We start from the raw sequence: 15,230 nt of genomic DNA on the forward strand, positions 1-15,230 counted from the left end.
ATTTTTGATTTCATTCTTCACTGCCTATCACAGTTTCGGAGGCCATTGAATGCCCAGGTGACAAACCCCCCCAAATGACCCCATTTTGGAAAGTAGACATCCAAAAAGTCCCACACATGTGGTATCCCCATACTCAGGAGAAGCAACAGAATCTATTTTGGGGTGTAATTTCACATATTCCCATGGCATGTTTGAGCAATATATCATTTAGTGACAACTTTGTGCAAAAAAAAAAAAAAAATTGTCTCTTTCCCGCAACTTGTGTCACAATATAAAATATTCCATGGACTCGACATGCCTCTCAGCAAATAGCTTGGGGTGTCTACTTTCCAAAATGGGGTCATTTGGTGGGGGGTTTGAACTGTCCTGGCATCTTATGCACAACATTTAGAAGCTTATGTCACACATCACTCACTCTTCTAACCACTTAAAGACAAAGCCCTTTCTGACACTTTTTTATTACATGAAAAAATAATTTTTTTTTGCAAGAAAATTACTTTGAACCCCCAAACATTTTATATTTTTTTAAAGCAAATGCCCTACAGATTAAAATGGTGGGTGTTTCATTTTTTTTTTTCACACAGTATTTGCGCACACTTTTTAAAATTTTAATGCACTAAAACACAATATATTGCCCAAATGTTTGATGAAATAAAAAAGATGATCTTAGGCCGAGTACATGGATACCAAACATGACATGCTTTAAAATTACGCACAAACGTGCAGTGGCAACAAAATAAATACATTTTTAAAAGCCTTTAAAAGCCTTTACAGGTTACCACTTTAGATTTGCAGAGGAGGTCTACTGCTAAAATTACTGCCCTCGATCTGACCTTCGCGGTGATACCTCACATGCATGGTGCAATTGCTGTTTACATTTGACGCCAGACCGACGCTTGCATTCGCCTTAGCGCGAGAGCAGGGGGGACAGGGGTGCTTTTTTTTTATTTTTTTAATTTTTTTTTTTGCTTTTTTATCTTATTTTTAAACTGTTCCTTTCATTTTTTTAAAATCATTTTTATTGTTATCTCAGGGAATGTAAATATCCCCTATGATATCAATAGGTAGTGACAGGTACTCTTTTTTGGGGTCTATTAGACCCTAGATTTCTCCTCTGCCCTCAAAGCATCTGACCACACCAAGATCGTTGTGATAAAATGCTTCCCCAATTTCTCAATGACGCTGTTTACATCCGGTAAAATCTAAGTCATAAAATGCTCATAGCTTCCGGTTTCTTAGGCCATAGAGATGTTTGGAGCCACTCTGGTCTCTGATCAACTCTATGGTCAGCTGGCTGAATCACCGGCTGCATTCTCAGGTTCCCTGTTGAGACAGGAGAGCCAGAGAAAAACACGGAAGATGGTGGGGGGGCATTCCCTCCCACTGCTTGGCTTGCAAAAGCAGTCTAGAGGCTAATTAGCTGCTAGGATTGCTTTTACATGAAAGCCGACCGCTGGCTGAAAAGAATGATACCAAGATGATACCTAAACCTGCAGGCATCATTCTGGTATAACCACTCAAATTCGTGAATGGCGTACCTGAAGACAAAAAAATGGTTAACAATAAAGCACAGTAAACGCTAAAGTATAAAAAAATTGCATACCTGAAAAGCAAACATGATAAAACATAATAACAATAAAACATTGCAGAATAGAATACAGTAAAAAAGAGCAGAACAATAGAGAGAGAATAGAGAGAGAGAGAACAATAAAACGACAACTATTTTTTTTTATTTTATATTTTTGTTTGTGTTTTTATTATTTTTTTACACTTTTTTTTGTAACTGTAACTTTTATAACTGTAACCAGTTCCAGGTTTGGGTCTCTCAAAATGAGATGGCATCTTGGGAGACCCTGTGAAAGTATGCCTAGTCTGTGCAATGCTGTACCCTACGCTAATACTCAACTAGTGTATGGTAGCGTTCAAAACATGTCACCAATGCAAAGACCAGGATTGTCAGGACAGAAGGGAGAATAATAGCGGGTGTCACGCCTATATCCGCGCTTGCTGCAGACACAACATCTTTTTTGGGGGGGTTCGTTGGGTAGGGGTACTCGGGAGGACATAAAGAAAATGCCTCTCATGCAGCCGACTGCATTTAGTTGGGGATGTGAATGGGGGAAGTACGGGTGCTGCAGAAGCGGTGGGTTTCCAATTAGGATTGGCGAATGCAGCAGGAAGGGCATTATGGGCATGACGGGCCTGTGTTTGTCTTCTTCTTGGTGGCAGCGGGCCACTACTTGTGCTTGCCACCTCACCAGCTTGAACTGCACTTATGGGACTCACCACGTCACCAAGTGTTACTGCAGTGCTGGTTTGACTACGACCGGGGTGTACTAGGCCACTGGTGCTTGCCAGTTCACCAAAACGCTACCAAAAAAACTGTTAGCGATCGCAGGGATCAGGCGTGACTCTGCGAACGCTGCAGTTATGCATTTAGTGTTTTGTAAGTGACAGTGATCGATTGATACTGCACTTGGGTGGGCTGGGCCGGGCGGAGGGGCAAAACGCAGGTGCTAGCAGGTATCTGGGCTGATTCCGCTAACACTGCGTTTTTGGGAACCCTAAACTGCTGGGGACGCCAGTATAGATCTGATCGGATCAGATATTAATCCGTTCAGATACTATACCACTAAGGGAGGTGTACGGTGCGTGCGTGGGTGTTAGCGCTACTGGCACTAACCTGACGCTGCCTGGGGCTGGTGCTTGCCAGTTCACCAAAATGCTGCCAAAAAAACTGTTAGCGATCGCAGGGATCAGGCCTGACTCTGTGAACGCTGCAGTTATGCGTTTAGTGTTTTGTAAGTGACAGTGATTGATTGATACTGCACTTGGGTGGGCTGGGCTAGGCCGGGCGGAGGGGCAAAACGCAGGTGCTAGCAGGTATCTGGGCTAATCCCGCTAACACTGCGTTTTTGGGAACCCTAAACTGCTGGGGACGCTAGTATAGATCTGATCGGATCAGATATTGATCCGTTCAGATACTATACCACTAAGAGAGGTGTATGCTGCGTGCGTGGGTGTTAGCGGTACTGGCGCTAATCTGACACTGCCTGGGGCGACGCATATCACCGCCGGGGCTAAACCTTTATTCGGTAATAAACGGCGGGTGCCCTGACACTATAAAAAATAAACGAACTAACAAGTGTCACACGTAACGATAATACGGTGATCAGTGGTGAAAGGGTTAACTAGGGGGCAATCAAGGGGTTAAAACATTTATTAGATAGTATATGGGGGTCCCTGTCGCTATAAAACGCTGAACCTAAATATTTACCTCCCTAACTAGCGTCACCAGCGACACTAATACAGCGATCAGAAAAATGATTGCTTAGTGACACTGGTGACAGGGGGTGATCAAGGGGTTAAAACTTTATTAGGGGGGGTTAGGGGGGTATCCTAGACCTAAAGGGGGCTAATACTCACTGCCCTAACACACTAACTGTCACAAACTGACACCATGCAGTAATCAGAAAAAAAACTGCTTGGTGTCAGTGTGACAGGGGGAGGGGTGATTGGGGGGTGATCGGGGGGCGATCGGGGGGGGTCGGGGGTGTAAAGTATGTCTGGCATGTTCTACTGTGTGTGTTGTGTTGTGCAACTCACATTTCAGTCTTCTCTCCTCGGTGCCGGAACGGAAACTGCCGAGCCGAGGAGAGATGACATCACATCCCCTGCCTCTGTGTACTACACAGAGGCAGGGGACGATTCTCATTGGCTGGGAGCAATTGCGAGGGGGGGCCACGAATGGATGGCCTCCCTCCCATCTCTGATCGCTGCCAGACCAAAGCCGGCTGCCTCAGGCACCGGGGGGGTCCGATTGGACCCCCCGCCCACGGGCAGGCAATCACGTACCAGGTATGTGATTTTGCCTGCCCGTGCCATTCTGCCGACATATATCGTCGTTAGGCGGTCGGCAAGTGGTTAAACAGCATTCTTGGTTTGTGGTGCTCAGATACAGTGTAGTTCCACTTTAACATCTTGTTTATGTAAATAGATTATTTAAACCACTATTCTTGTTCCACTGACAACTTGTTGGTTTCCCATCTTTTACTTTCTCAGTACCAAAGGTCACTAAAATAAGCAAAAAGAGTGAATATTTTCAGTTGGAGCAAAGACAGGAAACAAAACTGACACAAATTTGACCTTTGAAAAGCTATCCAAAACAAAAACAAAAGTTTTGGCTTTAGATACACCTTAAGGAGTATCAGTAGAATCCCAATATGGGGTACATAATGTACCACTCACCTCTGACCTCTAATGTAAAGAGATATAAAGAGGATTGCATTATATGCTACCTGCAACTGATGGTGGAACTCTCAAAAGTTCACTACGGGGCCCTGTAATTTCTACATTCCTTGTAAAAGATTCACAATTTATGAATAATATTTCTAGATTGTAAGCTCTAACGAGCAGGGCCCTGATCCCTCCTGTATTGATTTGTATTGTAAGTGTACTGTCTGCCCTCATGTTGTAAAGCACTGTGCAAACTGTTGGTGCTATATAAATTCTGTATAAAACTAATAATAATAATAATATGAGGTACTGAAAGCCTAAGAGCCGGTTCACACTGGGATGACTTGTCAGGCGACTTTGCCACCTGACAAGTAGAGTTCCGTTCTGTACAATGGAACCGTTCTAATCAGAGCGACGCAAGTCACTCTGACTTAGAAAAGGGTTCCTGTACTACTTTGGGGGTGACTTGAGGCGACTTGGATCGACTTCTATATAGAAGTCGTTTTGCAAGTCGCCGCTGCAGTCGTGTTCAAGTTATCTGAGGCAGTCGCGCTGCAAGTCGTGCTGCCTCAGTGTGAATCGACCCTAAGTTTAAAAAAATAAAGACTGGGCATAAGAGATATTACTTACCTTTAGTGAGATGTGTCCCTGGTGTTGCTTTGTCCTCATTTAGCAGAAATTTTCTTCTTCAGGTGCCCCCCCACAGACATAGGTACTCATCAAGCCTTTCTGCCCAACTCCTCCATTCATTGAAGCCATACTACAGCTACTATGAATGAAAATTCATCTATAAACAAAGGACAGGTTGACAGATTTAAAAGTCTGCCCCCTCCAATCTTAGATCAAGTTTAATTTGCCGTAGCACTGGCTTCTAAGAGTAGAGGAGCTGGGATGAAAGGGTGGGTGCAGTCGGGCACTTATGATGGGTGCCTGTGAGAGTTCTATTAACCCCCGCTGCATCACTAGCTTACAGTTGCGGGGGGGGTGGGAGATATTGGATAAGTACGATTTCTGCTAAACAAGGACATATCAACACAAGGGCACATCTCACTGAAGGTAAATAATGTCCCATGTGCTTATTTTTTTTATAATAAATTTAGGCTTTTACTCCATTTACATTTCCTGTGGAAACTAGATTCATGATGGGTTGCATTACCAGACACAGGTATCAAGCCTTTCCACCCAGCTCCTCCATTTTTTAAAACCATACTACAGCTACTATGAATATAAATTGATCTATAAATGAAAGACGGGTTGATAGATTGAAAAGTCTGCCCTCTCCATTCATAGATCATGTTTCATTTGCTGTAGTGCCAGCTTCTAAGATTGGAGGAGCTAATTGAAAAGGGTAGGTGTATTTGGGCGCTCTTTATGAGTGCCTATGACAGTTTTATTAACCCCGCTGCATCACTAGCTTACAGTTGTGGGGTGGGAGATATTGGATGAGTAAGATTTCTGCTAAACAAAGACATATCAGCACAAGGGCACATCTCACTGAAGGTAAATAATGTCCCGTGTGCTTATTATTTTTTTAAAACTAAACTTAGGCTTTTACTGCATTTATATTTGCTATGGAAACTAGATTCATGATGGGTTACATTACCAGGTATTTTAATCTTACCACAGCTGCTTGTATTATGTATTATTTAGTAAGGGGAAAGTCACGTGTGTTGGATTGGTCACATGCTAATTGTGCTTTTATAAATAGTTGTAATTTGGTATTTTGGTCTGATAAATAATATAAATATATGATAGTAATGCTGATATAAAAATAATAGTAATAATTTTCTTTTATTTCAAATACCTTTTAAGCCATACATATTTTATTATTAGAGCTCATAGATGAGGTTTAGGAATCTCTTTCTGTCTGCATTGCTTCTAGGACATTGTGATTTAATGAAAGCATGTCTATACATATACTTTTTGATGTATGGCAAATAGCAACCAGCGAATTGCTTCCTTCCCCAAACTCATCAGAACAATTGAAGTTTTTAGAAGTTATGCTGGTTTATGGATCTATTAAATCATTTTGGGTATTTATGAGTTAAGAAAAGTACAACAGCCTCTGAGCTTCAGGTGGTTTTAATTATACAGGAATTTACATATACACAATGACCTAATAAAACCTTTTCATTAATCCGGTTCCAAGAACTGCACATCTATCTCTCTAGTATCTTTCCATTTTCTAATTGCAAAAAGTTTAATAAAGTATAAGTGAGTTAATAAGAGGGAATGTTTAAGAGTTTTGTAGTACATATCTTGAGTTTTGTTTAAAGCTTTGGTTAACATTTACAAAATTAGCAGTGGGTGCAAATAGCAGCTTGTACCAACAATACTTTTTCCATATTTACAAAACAGCAATATTATTCAGAGCTTCTCAGAAAGCACTGACCCAATAAAATAAATTCCTCTCGATGAAGTCGCTTGCAGTAATTTCCTTTGTCCCCCTATAATAAAGTTTTGGAGAGAGTTAAGCATGAAGCCAGTGTGGGGGAATTCAATAAAGCTGCTTCACAAATTTTCTGGCATGAATTTCTCTTCTTAATGTGTTGTGCCTAATTCAAAAAACATCTGCAACAGTTTTGGTTCTGACAGCAATTTGTGTGCCAAATTCAGGGAGTTCTAATTTGCTCCACTTCTGCATTGTGGTGCAACACCTGAGCAAAATTCAAAATAAAATACAGACAGTTCATATCCTACAAAAGTGGAGCTAATTAGGACCAACTTTCTTTTGGCATAACGTGACAGATTTTACAAAAGCAGGGGAAGTGTGCGCAAAATTTAAGTACAAGTCCTAGACAGGTACATCAATTTGGTCTATGCTGCACCACTTCTAGAACATATGTGAGACACATTTTTTGTTTCAAAATCTGTCTGCCCCAGTCTTTATGAATTCTAGGGAATGTGTTCTAGGAGTGGGCTAAAACACCAGGAGAATTAAACTTGGAAACAACACACTAACTCAATGAGTGTACTTTATGGGAATTATACAAACCAAACCAGTGTGCAATATATATATAAATCCGGACATAATGAAATGGCAACACTTCTGGTCCTTCCTCTGGCTTTCCCCAAAACTCTTGTTCTTTGTAGGAGTATTTTCTGAATTAAAATAAATACTTATTGAGTGTTGCAACCTCTGTCGAATCATTTGTTTTGAGTGGGGACTTTTGGTTAGGGGTTGGGCCCATGGTGACCATTTTTAGACCATTGTGTATTCTGCTTGTTAAAGGTGGGCTCTGACTTGCTGATATGTTGGTACAACATAGCTATATCATACGTCTTGTTCACCTGTGACAGGCCTTTGAGTGCCCACAATACATGTTGCTACATTATTTATTTTGTGAGGAGCACCAAGACATTTATTTTGGATTGTGTGTTTCTACAGACTTGCTTTGCTTTTACTGTATGTGTATACAGTGTATATATGATTATATATTAATTATATACATATATATAACTGAGAAGTTTGAGTTGAAATTGTATGCAAGCTTTGCTAATGATTAATGTAGCTGGGAGGAGAGAAGGGTGGAACAGAAAGAAAATAAAACATTTAAATTTGGTAAGTATATATTTTGGATTCTTAGAAGATGAAGTTGTCTACAGCCCAAAAATTTTGGACACTGAAAAATGTTTGGGATCAATAACACCAGACAATGTTGAGAAGTCAAAATGTGATAAAAGGCAATTCATTTTTCCACTTGTCACCTTATTCACATTCGACAGGGCAGAAATAAACCTGCTATGACCAAGTAAACACTTTGACTAAACACAAATTAAACCTTTATAACTGTATGCAATGCACTGGGTGCAAATGAACACTTATTGTAATTTGATCTTTAATAGTTACAGAAATATATTATTTAAAATATTAATATTAACATATGATTTTTTTAGTGAATGCACCTGTGGTGTATACTTTCATTACTAAATTAAATAATTACTATAAAATAACTTTCTTCTATTGTGTTGCACAATTTGCAACTTTGCGCTATAAGTCGATACTTATACTATAAGTTTGACTACCCTGTTTTAACAAGAAACAAGATGATGGAAAAAATGAATAACCTTAGGCCTTTAAATGCTCAAGAAACAAGCAGAATATCACAAACCTCATTACCAGTTAAAAGGATGGGGTTTCCTCCTGTTATCATCAGCTTCCCTAATGAGTTGAAATACCATGCTGTGCTCATGAAATCCACACCTAATTGGGTGCTTTAAAAATGAAAGGTGATCTTGCTCTGTCAGTCTGCTTGGATGACACATGATGTTTTCTTTTTTCTCTAACTGCATTTTCCAGATATCCTAACAAGGGACTAAATGATAATTACTGCCGCAACCCTGATGGCAAGGCCAGACCATGGTGTCACACACTTGACCCTCTCACCCCCTGGGAGTTCTGTGCAATTAAGCCCTGTGGTGAGTGGTAACCAAATATATGCCTTCTATGTTCACTTTATCTTTATTAGCATGCCAAACTGCAAATAAATTAAATGCTGAAAACATTTGCTTTGACTATTACATTTCAAGCATACCAGCTAATTAATTTTCTAGATACAACCTTCTTGCTAATGCATAATAGCTGTCATTTACAGTATGTGCAACAGGGACTGGGTGCAAATGGTTTCAATCATCTTGCAGCTTTTCATAATGCTTGGAAATATTGGCAGGGTAAATCCTGAAGATCACAGCTCTGACCACTCTGCCATATGATTGGAAGAGTGGTCTTCTGATTCAGACAAATTCTATTTTTTATGAACAATCCAGTGGGGAGACAACTAACCACTTGTTGTTATGTGGTCTGAGTGAGGATGTGATGAGAATTTCAGGGCTGCTAGGGTCCATGTATGTTTTAAGAATTTTAATCCTTCACAAGTGTCCATAGTAAATTGAATTACGAGTTCTAGATGGTTTTTCGAGTTCATTGTGTATATTTAACCTTTAGGAGAAGCCTTCTGCAGATTCAGTAATAGACGTGTATGTTTGGGTCCAGTGTGCATGAAAGTTTAAGGTAGGAAGTAGTACAATCAGACACTTTTAACATTGACAAACCTTTGATTAAACAAGAGACTTTTAAAGTTCAACTACAGGAAAACTAAGAGTCCTTTATTGAAATGGGCCTGCACACACACACTGCAAGGTTTGACTACTCGTTTCTGTATTGGGAAAGAAAAAGCTGCTTCACTTACCTGATCCTCTGCTCCCAAGGAAGATGGTGCTTTCCCATGCTTTGGTGCAGGGCTATTCGCTCTGCATCAGTCATGCTGACATCAGAGGACCTTAGACCACAAGGGTGCAGGGGAAAAGAGACTTTAGGGACTGTTCTAGCAGCAAATGAGAAATCAACCCTATCAGAGTGGTTATAGTTCCAAAGCAAGGAGGGCTTTTAGTATTCCCAGAGCTCAGCTTTAAGTCTGTCAAATCCATCTTTTTTGCTTAGTATTTAGCAACTAGCAGTTTCTGTTCTATTGAGGAAACAAAGGTCAGATCACACAGTGTGTGCTAAAAACTCTTCCTTGATTCAGAATTATTACAGTATACAAGATAAAAACTCTAGAAATGTAAATTATATACTGTTTTAATTTGGAATGAAGGAGAGAAGTTATTTTATGGACACACTAAGGTTCAGTTACTAAAGGTGTTGGGAATCTTCACTCTACAAATGTGAAGACTCCGATTATCCAGTTTAAGATTATGATTATCCAATCATATATGAAAATCAAACTGCTTTTTCATTTCATGTACACATTGGATTGGTTAAATGAGGTGAACATTCACACAATTTATTTAATGAATATTGTCATCTTCTTTAGTAAATCAGGCTCAATTCGAGATATGAACTGGCTATGTATGGCTCAGCCTGAAACAATTGTTTTATTATATACATATCACTTCAGCTTCTATTGTTGTCCATAGATATGAGACTGTCTCTTGCTCTCAATCTAGTTAAATTGTCTAAACTGGGGACCAATCATGTGATATCAATGGTTACCCTCACTTTAGATGTGCTTTTGCTTATCTTTGTTCTTAAAAACTTAAGACATAATGCTGTAATGTTTATTAATGTTTAATTTACTAGCCATCATAAGTCTGATTTACATGTAGTTGCATAGTTAGCATCAAGATTAAAGCAAATGACATCCTTTGGACTCTGTAAAATTTTGCATAGCATTTTCCAGTCTTAACTACCTGATTCTTTGCAGTCACTGGAGATAAGTTTTCCCAAAACTATTGCTATTGTGATTGGGCATTTTTGACATAAACTAGGAAACCACCATTTTAGTTTTAAGAAAATAATTACTTACATTGACATATTCAATTATTATGCATGTTTATATATCCTGCATTGATTCTGATTTGCAAATATTTGTTGTGTTTGGGAGTAACAAAATTATATTGAATTCTTAGGTATAAAGAGGGTTTATTGTGCCTGATACAAGATATTGGGAATGTAATATTGAGAAGGAGCAAAGAAAAAATGTTCTATAGCATAGTCATGTTATTGTCTTGAGTAAGTACAGAGAAACCATATAAACAATTGTTGATATAGTTTGTGTTCCCAAACAAATAATAAAATAGATGCTAAGTACAGTGATTATGCATTGTTTTATTGATTGGGTAGGCTATAGAAAGAAGATCTGATAATACTAGCCAGTTTGGCACATTCATGTTCTTGAAGTATGTAGTGTTCAAACAATAAGCAACATTGCAAGGTGAGTCAAAACCAATTGCTAATGTCTGAAAGAAATAATGACTGTGCCTTTTAAGGTTTCCAAAAACCTGTCTAGACATGCGAATTATTCAGATTTGGTCATTAACAAAGCAGACAAATTAAAATGCAGTCTAGGTTCATTATAATAAAATTCAATTTGCCAAGCCAGCGTTCATTATTTTGTTCGCTAAAGCAAAATCCAAAATATTTATTATCATCTACTTTTTTAGGCCTTTACAAAACACAATAGCACTTTACGTGCTTTTCAATAAATTAGATTTGGCCTATCTTTGATTATACACTTACGTGTTGTAAAATACAGTGGTCTGGCATCTCAAGGAATGAGAATGCCAAAAAAAATATTTGAATACATCAGAACATAACGTTGATTACAGTGAGAGCTCATGCTCCAGATGTTTCTAACTTAGATAAGGGAACTGCTGTTCATTAACATAAGTGGCACCATTGATTCATTTCTGAAAAATACATGGGACCTGTGTGTAACCTAGGCTTACAGCAGTTGTTGATGCAGATTTTGCCACCCCTGAGGTCAGGAAATATTAATAACTCTGCTGCCATATTATCACATTACAAAATATAAAGGGAAAGCATTTATCTTACTCTTCATATTAACATTTTACAAAGGTAGTAATCTTTCTGTTATTGATGTTTTGGTTGTTCTTAGCACACAGCATTGTCAACAATACTGATATTACAACAGACTGCATTAAGGGCCAAGGAGATGGATATCGTGGAACTGTCACAACAACATACAATGGAATCCAATGTCAGAGATGGGATTCTCAGTTTCCACATCAGCATAACGTCACTCCAGAAAACTACAAGTGCAAGTAAGAAAACTTTTTTATGTCATTATTAAGTACTATACAGTATGTGGAATCATATGTTTTCTTTTTTTGAATTTTCAATAAAACATTTCAACATTTCTGGGCACAAATTATTTTCAACAGGTATTCCTGTGTAATAAGAATCTCTGTCAAGCTATGACTGAACCCCAGGCAAACAGCTAAATACTAAATATTTTTGAGTTGTTTTACCTGCCAAAGGATTTGTACTTCTGTCCATCAGCAATGAGGTTTTGGTATCCCAAAGCCATCACTACCATGGGTTTGTGGCAAACCCCAGGGATTTGCAAAGTTGAGATTGACATTGAGATGCAAGAGGCAATACTTTATAGGAATGCATAACCCAGCCCCCATTTCAATGAGAAAATGTGGTTTTTATTTATCCCTATATTAGCCCTAGAAATGGTCAGAATTTATTACCCCCCCCCCCCCCCATAGGCTTCAATTCAGCTTTGATTTTTGAGCAAGATTTGCAAAACTGTTAGTGAACTGAACTCAGGCAAACCATTTCTGAGATTTATACAGTCCTGTCACACAGTCCTGTCACTGAATCTTTTAGATATAATAAAATATAAGAAATTATTAGTCTATACAGAACTGCATTAATTGTGTGTTTTGTATATGCTTGAAGTTCAGCTTTAAGATTTCTAAAAATATGAATTCTAGAAAGCACTATATGTGTCCAGCATTACCACATGACATAGCCCCAATATAATGTTAGAAAAAACAATAGCCATTGTCTGTATAAACAACCTCTCCCTTAAAATAATGCAAGGACAGACAACATAGGATAATTATTAAGGCCTATGTGTAGACACTTCTCATTTAAACAGGCTGCCCTACCCACCACAATGGACCAAAATCATTCACACATTATTTTTGGCAGAATAGCACATCACAATGCACATTAGTGCATTGATGCACGTTGCTGTGTTCACCTCAGAATGAATGGCATTGCATTGCAGTAGATTGCATCATATTATCCTCCCTGGCAGTAATCCCAAGTGTGGCTCGGGGTTACATTTGGTTACCATTAGCAGGAACCCCAAGCCACACTTGGGATTGCATCTCAGGATCCTGGTCCAGATTACTTACCTTGTCACCAGGATCCTGTGATGTCCTCCCGCTGTGTCTGCGGGCTGTGTCCTCCGCTCGATGCTCTGTGTGCCGGGCTCCGTTCCCTCCACAACGCATGGGGCAGAGCCCCGCAGCAAATTTGAAAAGTACAAAAAACACATACAGTACACTGTAATCTTACAGATTACATTACTGTATCAAATCATTTCACCTCCCTTTGTCCTTAGTGCTTTTCCAGTGCCCTGCATGTAGTTTTATATTATATATACTGTTCTTTCTGCCTGGAAACTTGAGATTGTCCATGGCAGCCAAAAAGTGTCCCTTTACGTCAAAAGCGTAGGTCTGCGAGTGCACGTAGTTCTGTGAGTGGTCTGCGAGTGCACATAGTTCTGAGAGTGCACGTAGTTCTGCGAGTGTTCTGCGAGTGCACGTAGTTCTATGAGTGCACGTAGTTCTGCGAGTGGTCTGCGAGTGCACGTAGTTCTGCGAGTGGTCTGCGAGTGCACGTAGTTCTGCGAATGGTCTGCGAGTGCACGTAGTTCTGCAAGTGTTCTGCGACTGCACGTAGTTCTGCGGGTACACGTAGTTCTGCGAGTGGTCTGCGAATGCACGTAGTTCTGTGAGTGCATGTAGTTCTGCGAGTGTTCTGCGAGTGCACGTAGTTCTATGCGTGCACGTAGTTCTGCGAGTGGTCTGCGAGTGCACGTAGTTCTGCGGGTGGTCTGCGAGTGCACGTAGTTCTGCGAATGGTCTGCGAGTGCACGTAGTTCTGCGAGTGTTCTGTGAGTGCACGTAGTTCTGCGAGTGGTCTGCGAGTGCACGTATTTCTGCGAGTGCACATAGTTCTGCGAGTGCACGTAGTTCTGCGAGTGGTCTGCGAGTACACGTAGTTCTGCGAGTGCACATAGTTCTGCGAGTGGTCTGCGAGTGCACATAGTTCTGCGAGTGCACGTAGTTCTGCGAGTGTTCTGTGAGTGCACGTAGTTCTACGAGTGCACGTAGTTCTGTGAGTGGTCTGCGAGTGCACGTAGTTCTGCGAGTGGTCTGCGAGTGCACGTAGTTCTGCGAATGGTCGGCTAGTGCACATAGTTCTGCGAGTGGTCTGCGACTGCACGTAGTTCTGCAAGTGCACATAGTTCTGCGAGTGGTCTGCGAGTGCACGTAGTTCTGCGAGTGGTCTGCGAATGCACGTAGTTCTGCGAGTGCACGTAGTTCTGCGAGTGGTCTGCGAGTGCACGTAGTTCTGCGAGTGCATGTAGTTCTGCGAGTGGTCTGTGAGTGCACGTAGTTCTGCAAGTGTTCTGTGAGTGCACGTAGTTCTGCGAGTGGTCTGCGAGTGCACATAGTTCTGCGAGTGCACATAATTCTGCGAGTGGTCTGCGAGTGCATGTAGCTCTGTGAGTGCACGTAGTTCTGCGAGTGGTCTGCGAGTGCACGTAGTTCTGTGAGTGCATGTAGTTCTCTGAGTGGTCTGCGAGGGCACGTAGTTCTGCTAGTAGTCTGCAAGTGCATGTAGTTCTGCAAGTGCACGTAGTTCTGCGAGTGGTCTGCGAGTGCACGTAGTTCTGCGAGTGCACGTAGTTCTGCGAGTACCTGTGTATTGTCTTGCGTATTAGTGTCAGGAAGCTAGTTGTTAGGTAATTTGGACAGAGTATAATCCCCAATCCTCATTAAATTTAATAGGTACGATGCCCGGCGGGTGTGGAGAGGTGACTCTTTGTACATCTTGCAGCATGTATGCGTTCCTTGATCATCCGATCGAGGGTGAATACTGCTGTGCAAAATGTAAGCGCACTGTTTCCCTGGAAGCCCAGGTTCTGAATCTGGGGAAGCAACTGTCAGCACTGAGAAGTCCCTCTATACTAAAGGAGAGCCAGGAACGTACACGGCAGATGCCGGCAGGGGCCAGCACAGAGGCGGGTGGAGACAAAGAGGTGCAGGCACTAGCAAAGAGTAGATGGGTGACAGTCAGGAAGGGTAGAGGGGGAAGTGCTAGGGAGGCTGATCCAGGGCTGGAGCATCCCAATAAGTATGCTCCATTGAGTGACATTGGTGAAACCAGTCGGGGACCAGCACTGTTGGAGCTGAGGGACTCTCCTAGCTGCCAGGGGAAGAACTCCTCCAGTGAGAGTGGGGGGAAGCGAAGGGAAAGGAAAGACAGATTTTGGTGGTAGGGGACTCAATTCTTAGAAGGACAGAGAGGCCAATCTGTAACAAAGACCTGAAGCACCGAACAGTATGTTGTCTACCGGGCGCTTAGGTTCAGCACATCACGGATCTGGTGGACAGATTATTGGGAGGTGCTGGGGAAGACCCAGCTGTCATGGTGCATGTTGGCA

The 15,230-nt window shown here is 40.9% G+C and overlaps 1 protein-coding gene across 3 annotated transcripts in view; it reads left to right on the forward strand.

Moving 5' to 3' along the window:
- Positions 1-15,230, forward strand: part of HGF (hepatocyte growth factor) — a 192,195-nt gene that overhangs the window by 103,798 nt on the left and 73,167 nt on the right. For all 3 annotated transcript variants that reach the window (XM_073619566.1, XM_073619565.1, XM_073619567.1), the window contains exons 7-8: positions 8,537-8,655; positions 11,634-11,799. In XM_073619566.1, the coding sequence (XP_073475667.1) occupies positions 8,537-8,655; positions 11,634-11,799 (285 nt within the window). The remainder of the gene's footprint in view (positions 1-8,536; positions 8,656-11,633; positions 11,800-15,230) is intronic.

This window comes from Aquarana catesbeiana, linkage group LG03 (assembly GCF_042186555.1).
Source record: "Aquarana catesbeiana isolate 2022-GZ linkage group LG03, ASM4218655v1, whole genome shotgun sequence".
Lineage (NCBI taxonomy): Eukaryota > Metazoa > Chordata > Amphibia > Anura > Ranidae > Aquarana > Aquarana catesbeiana.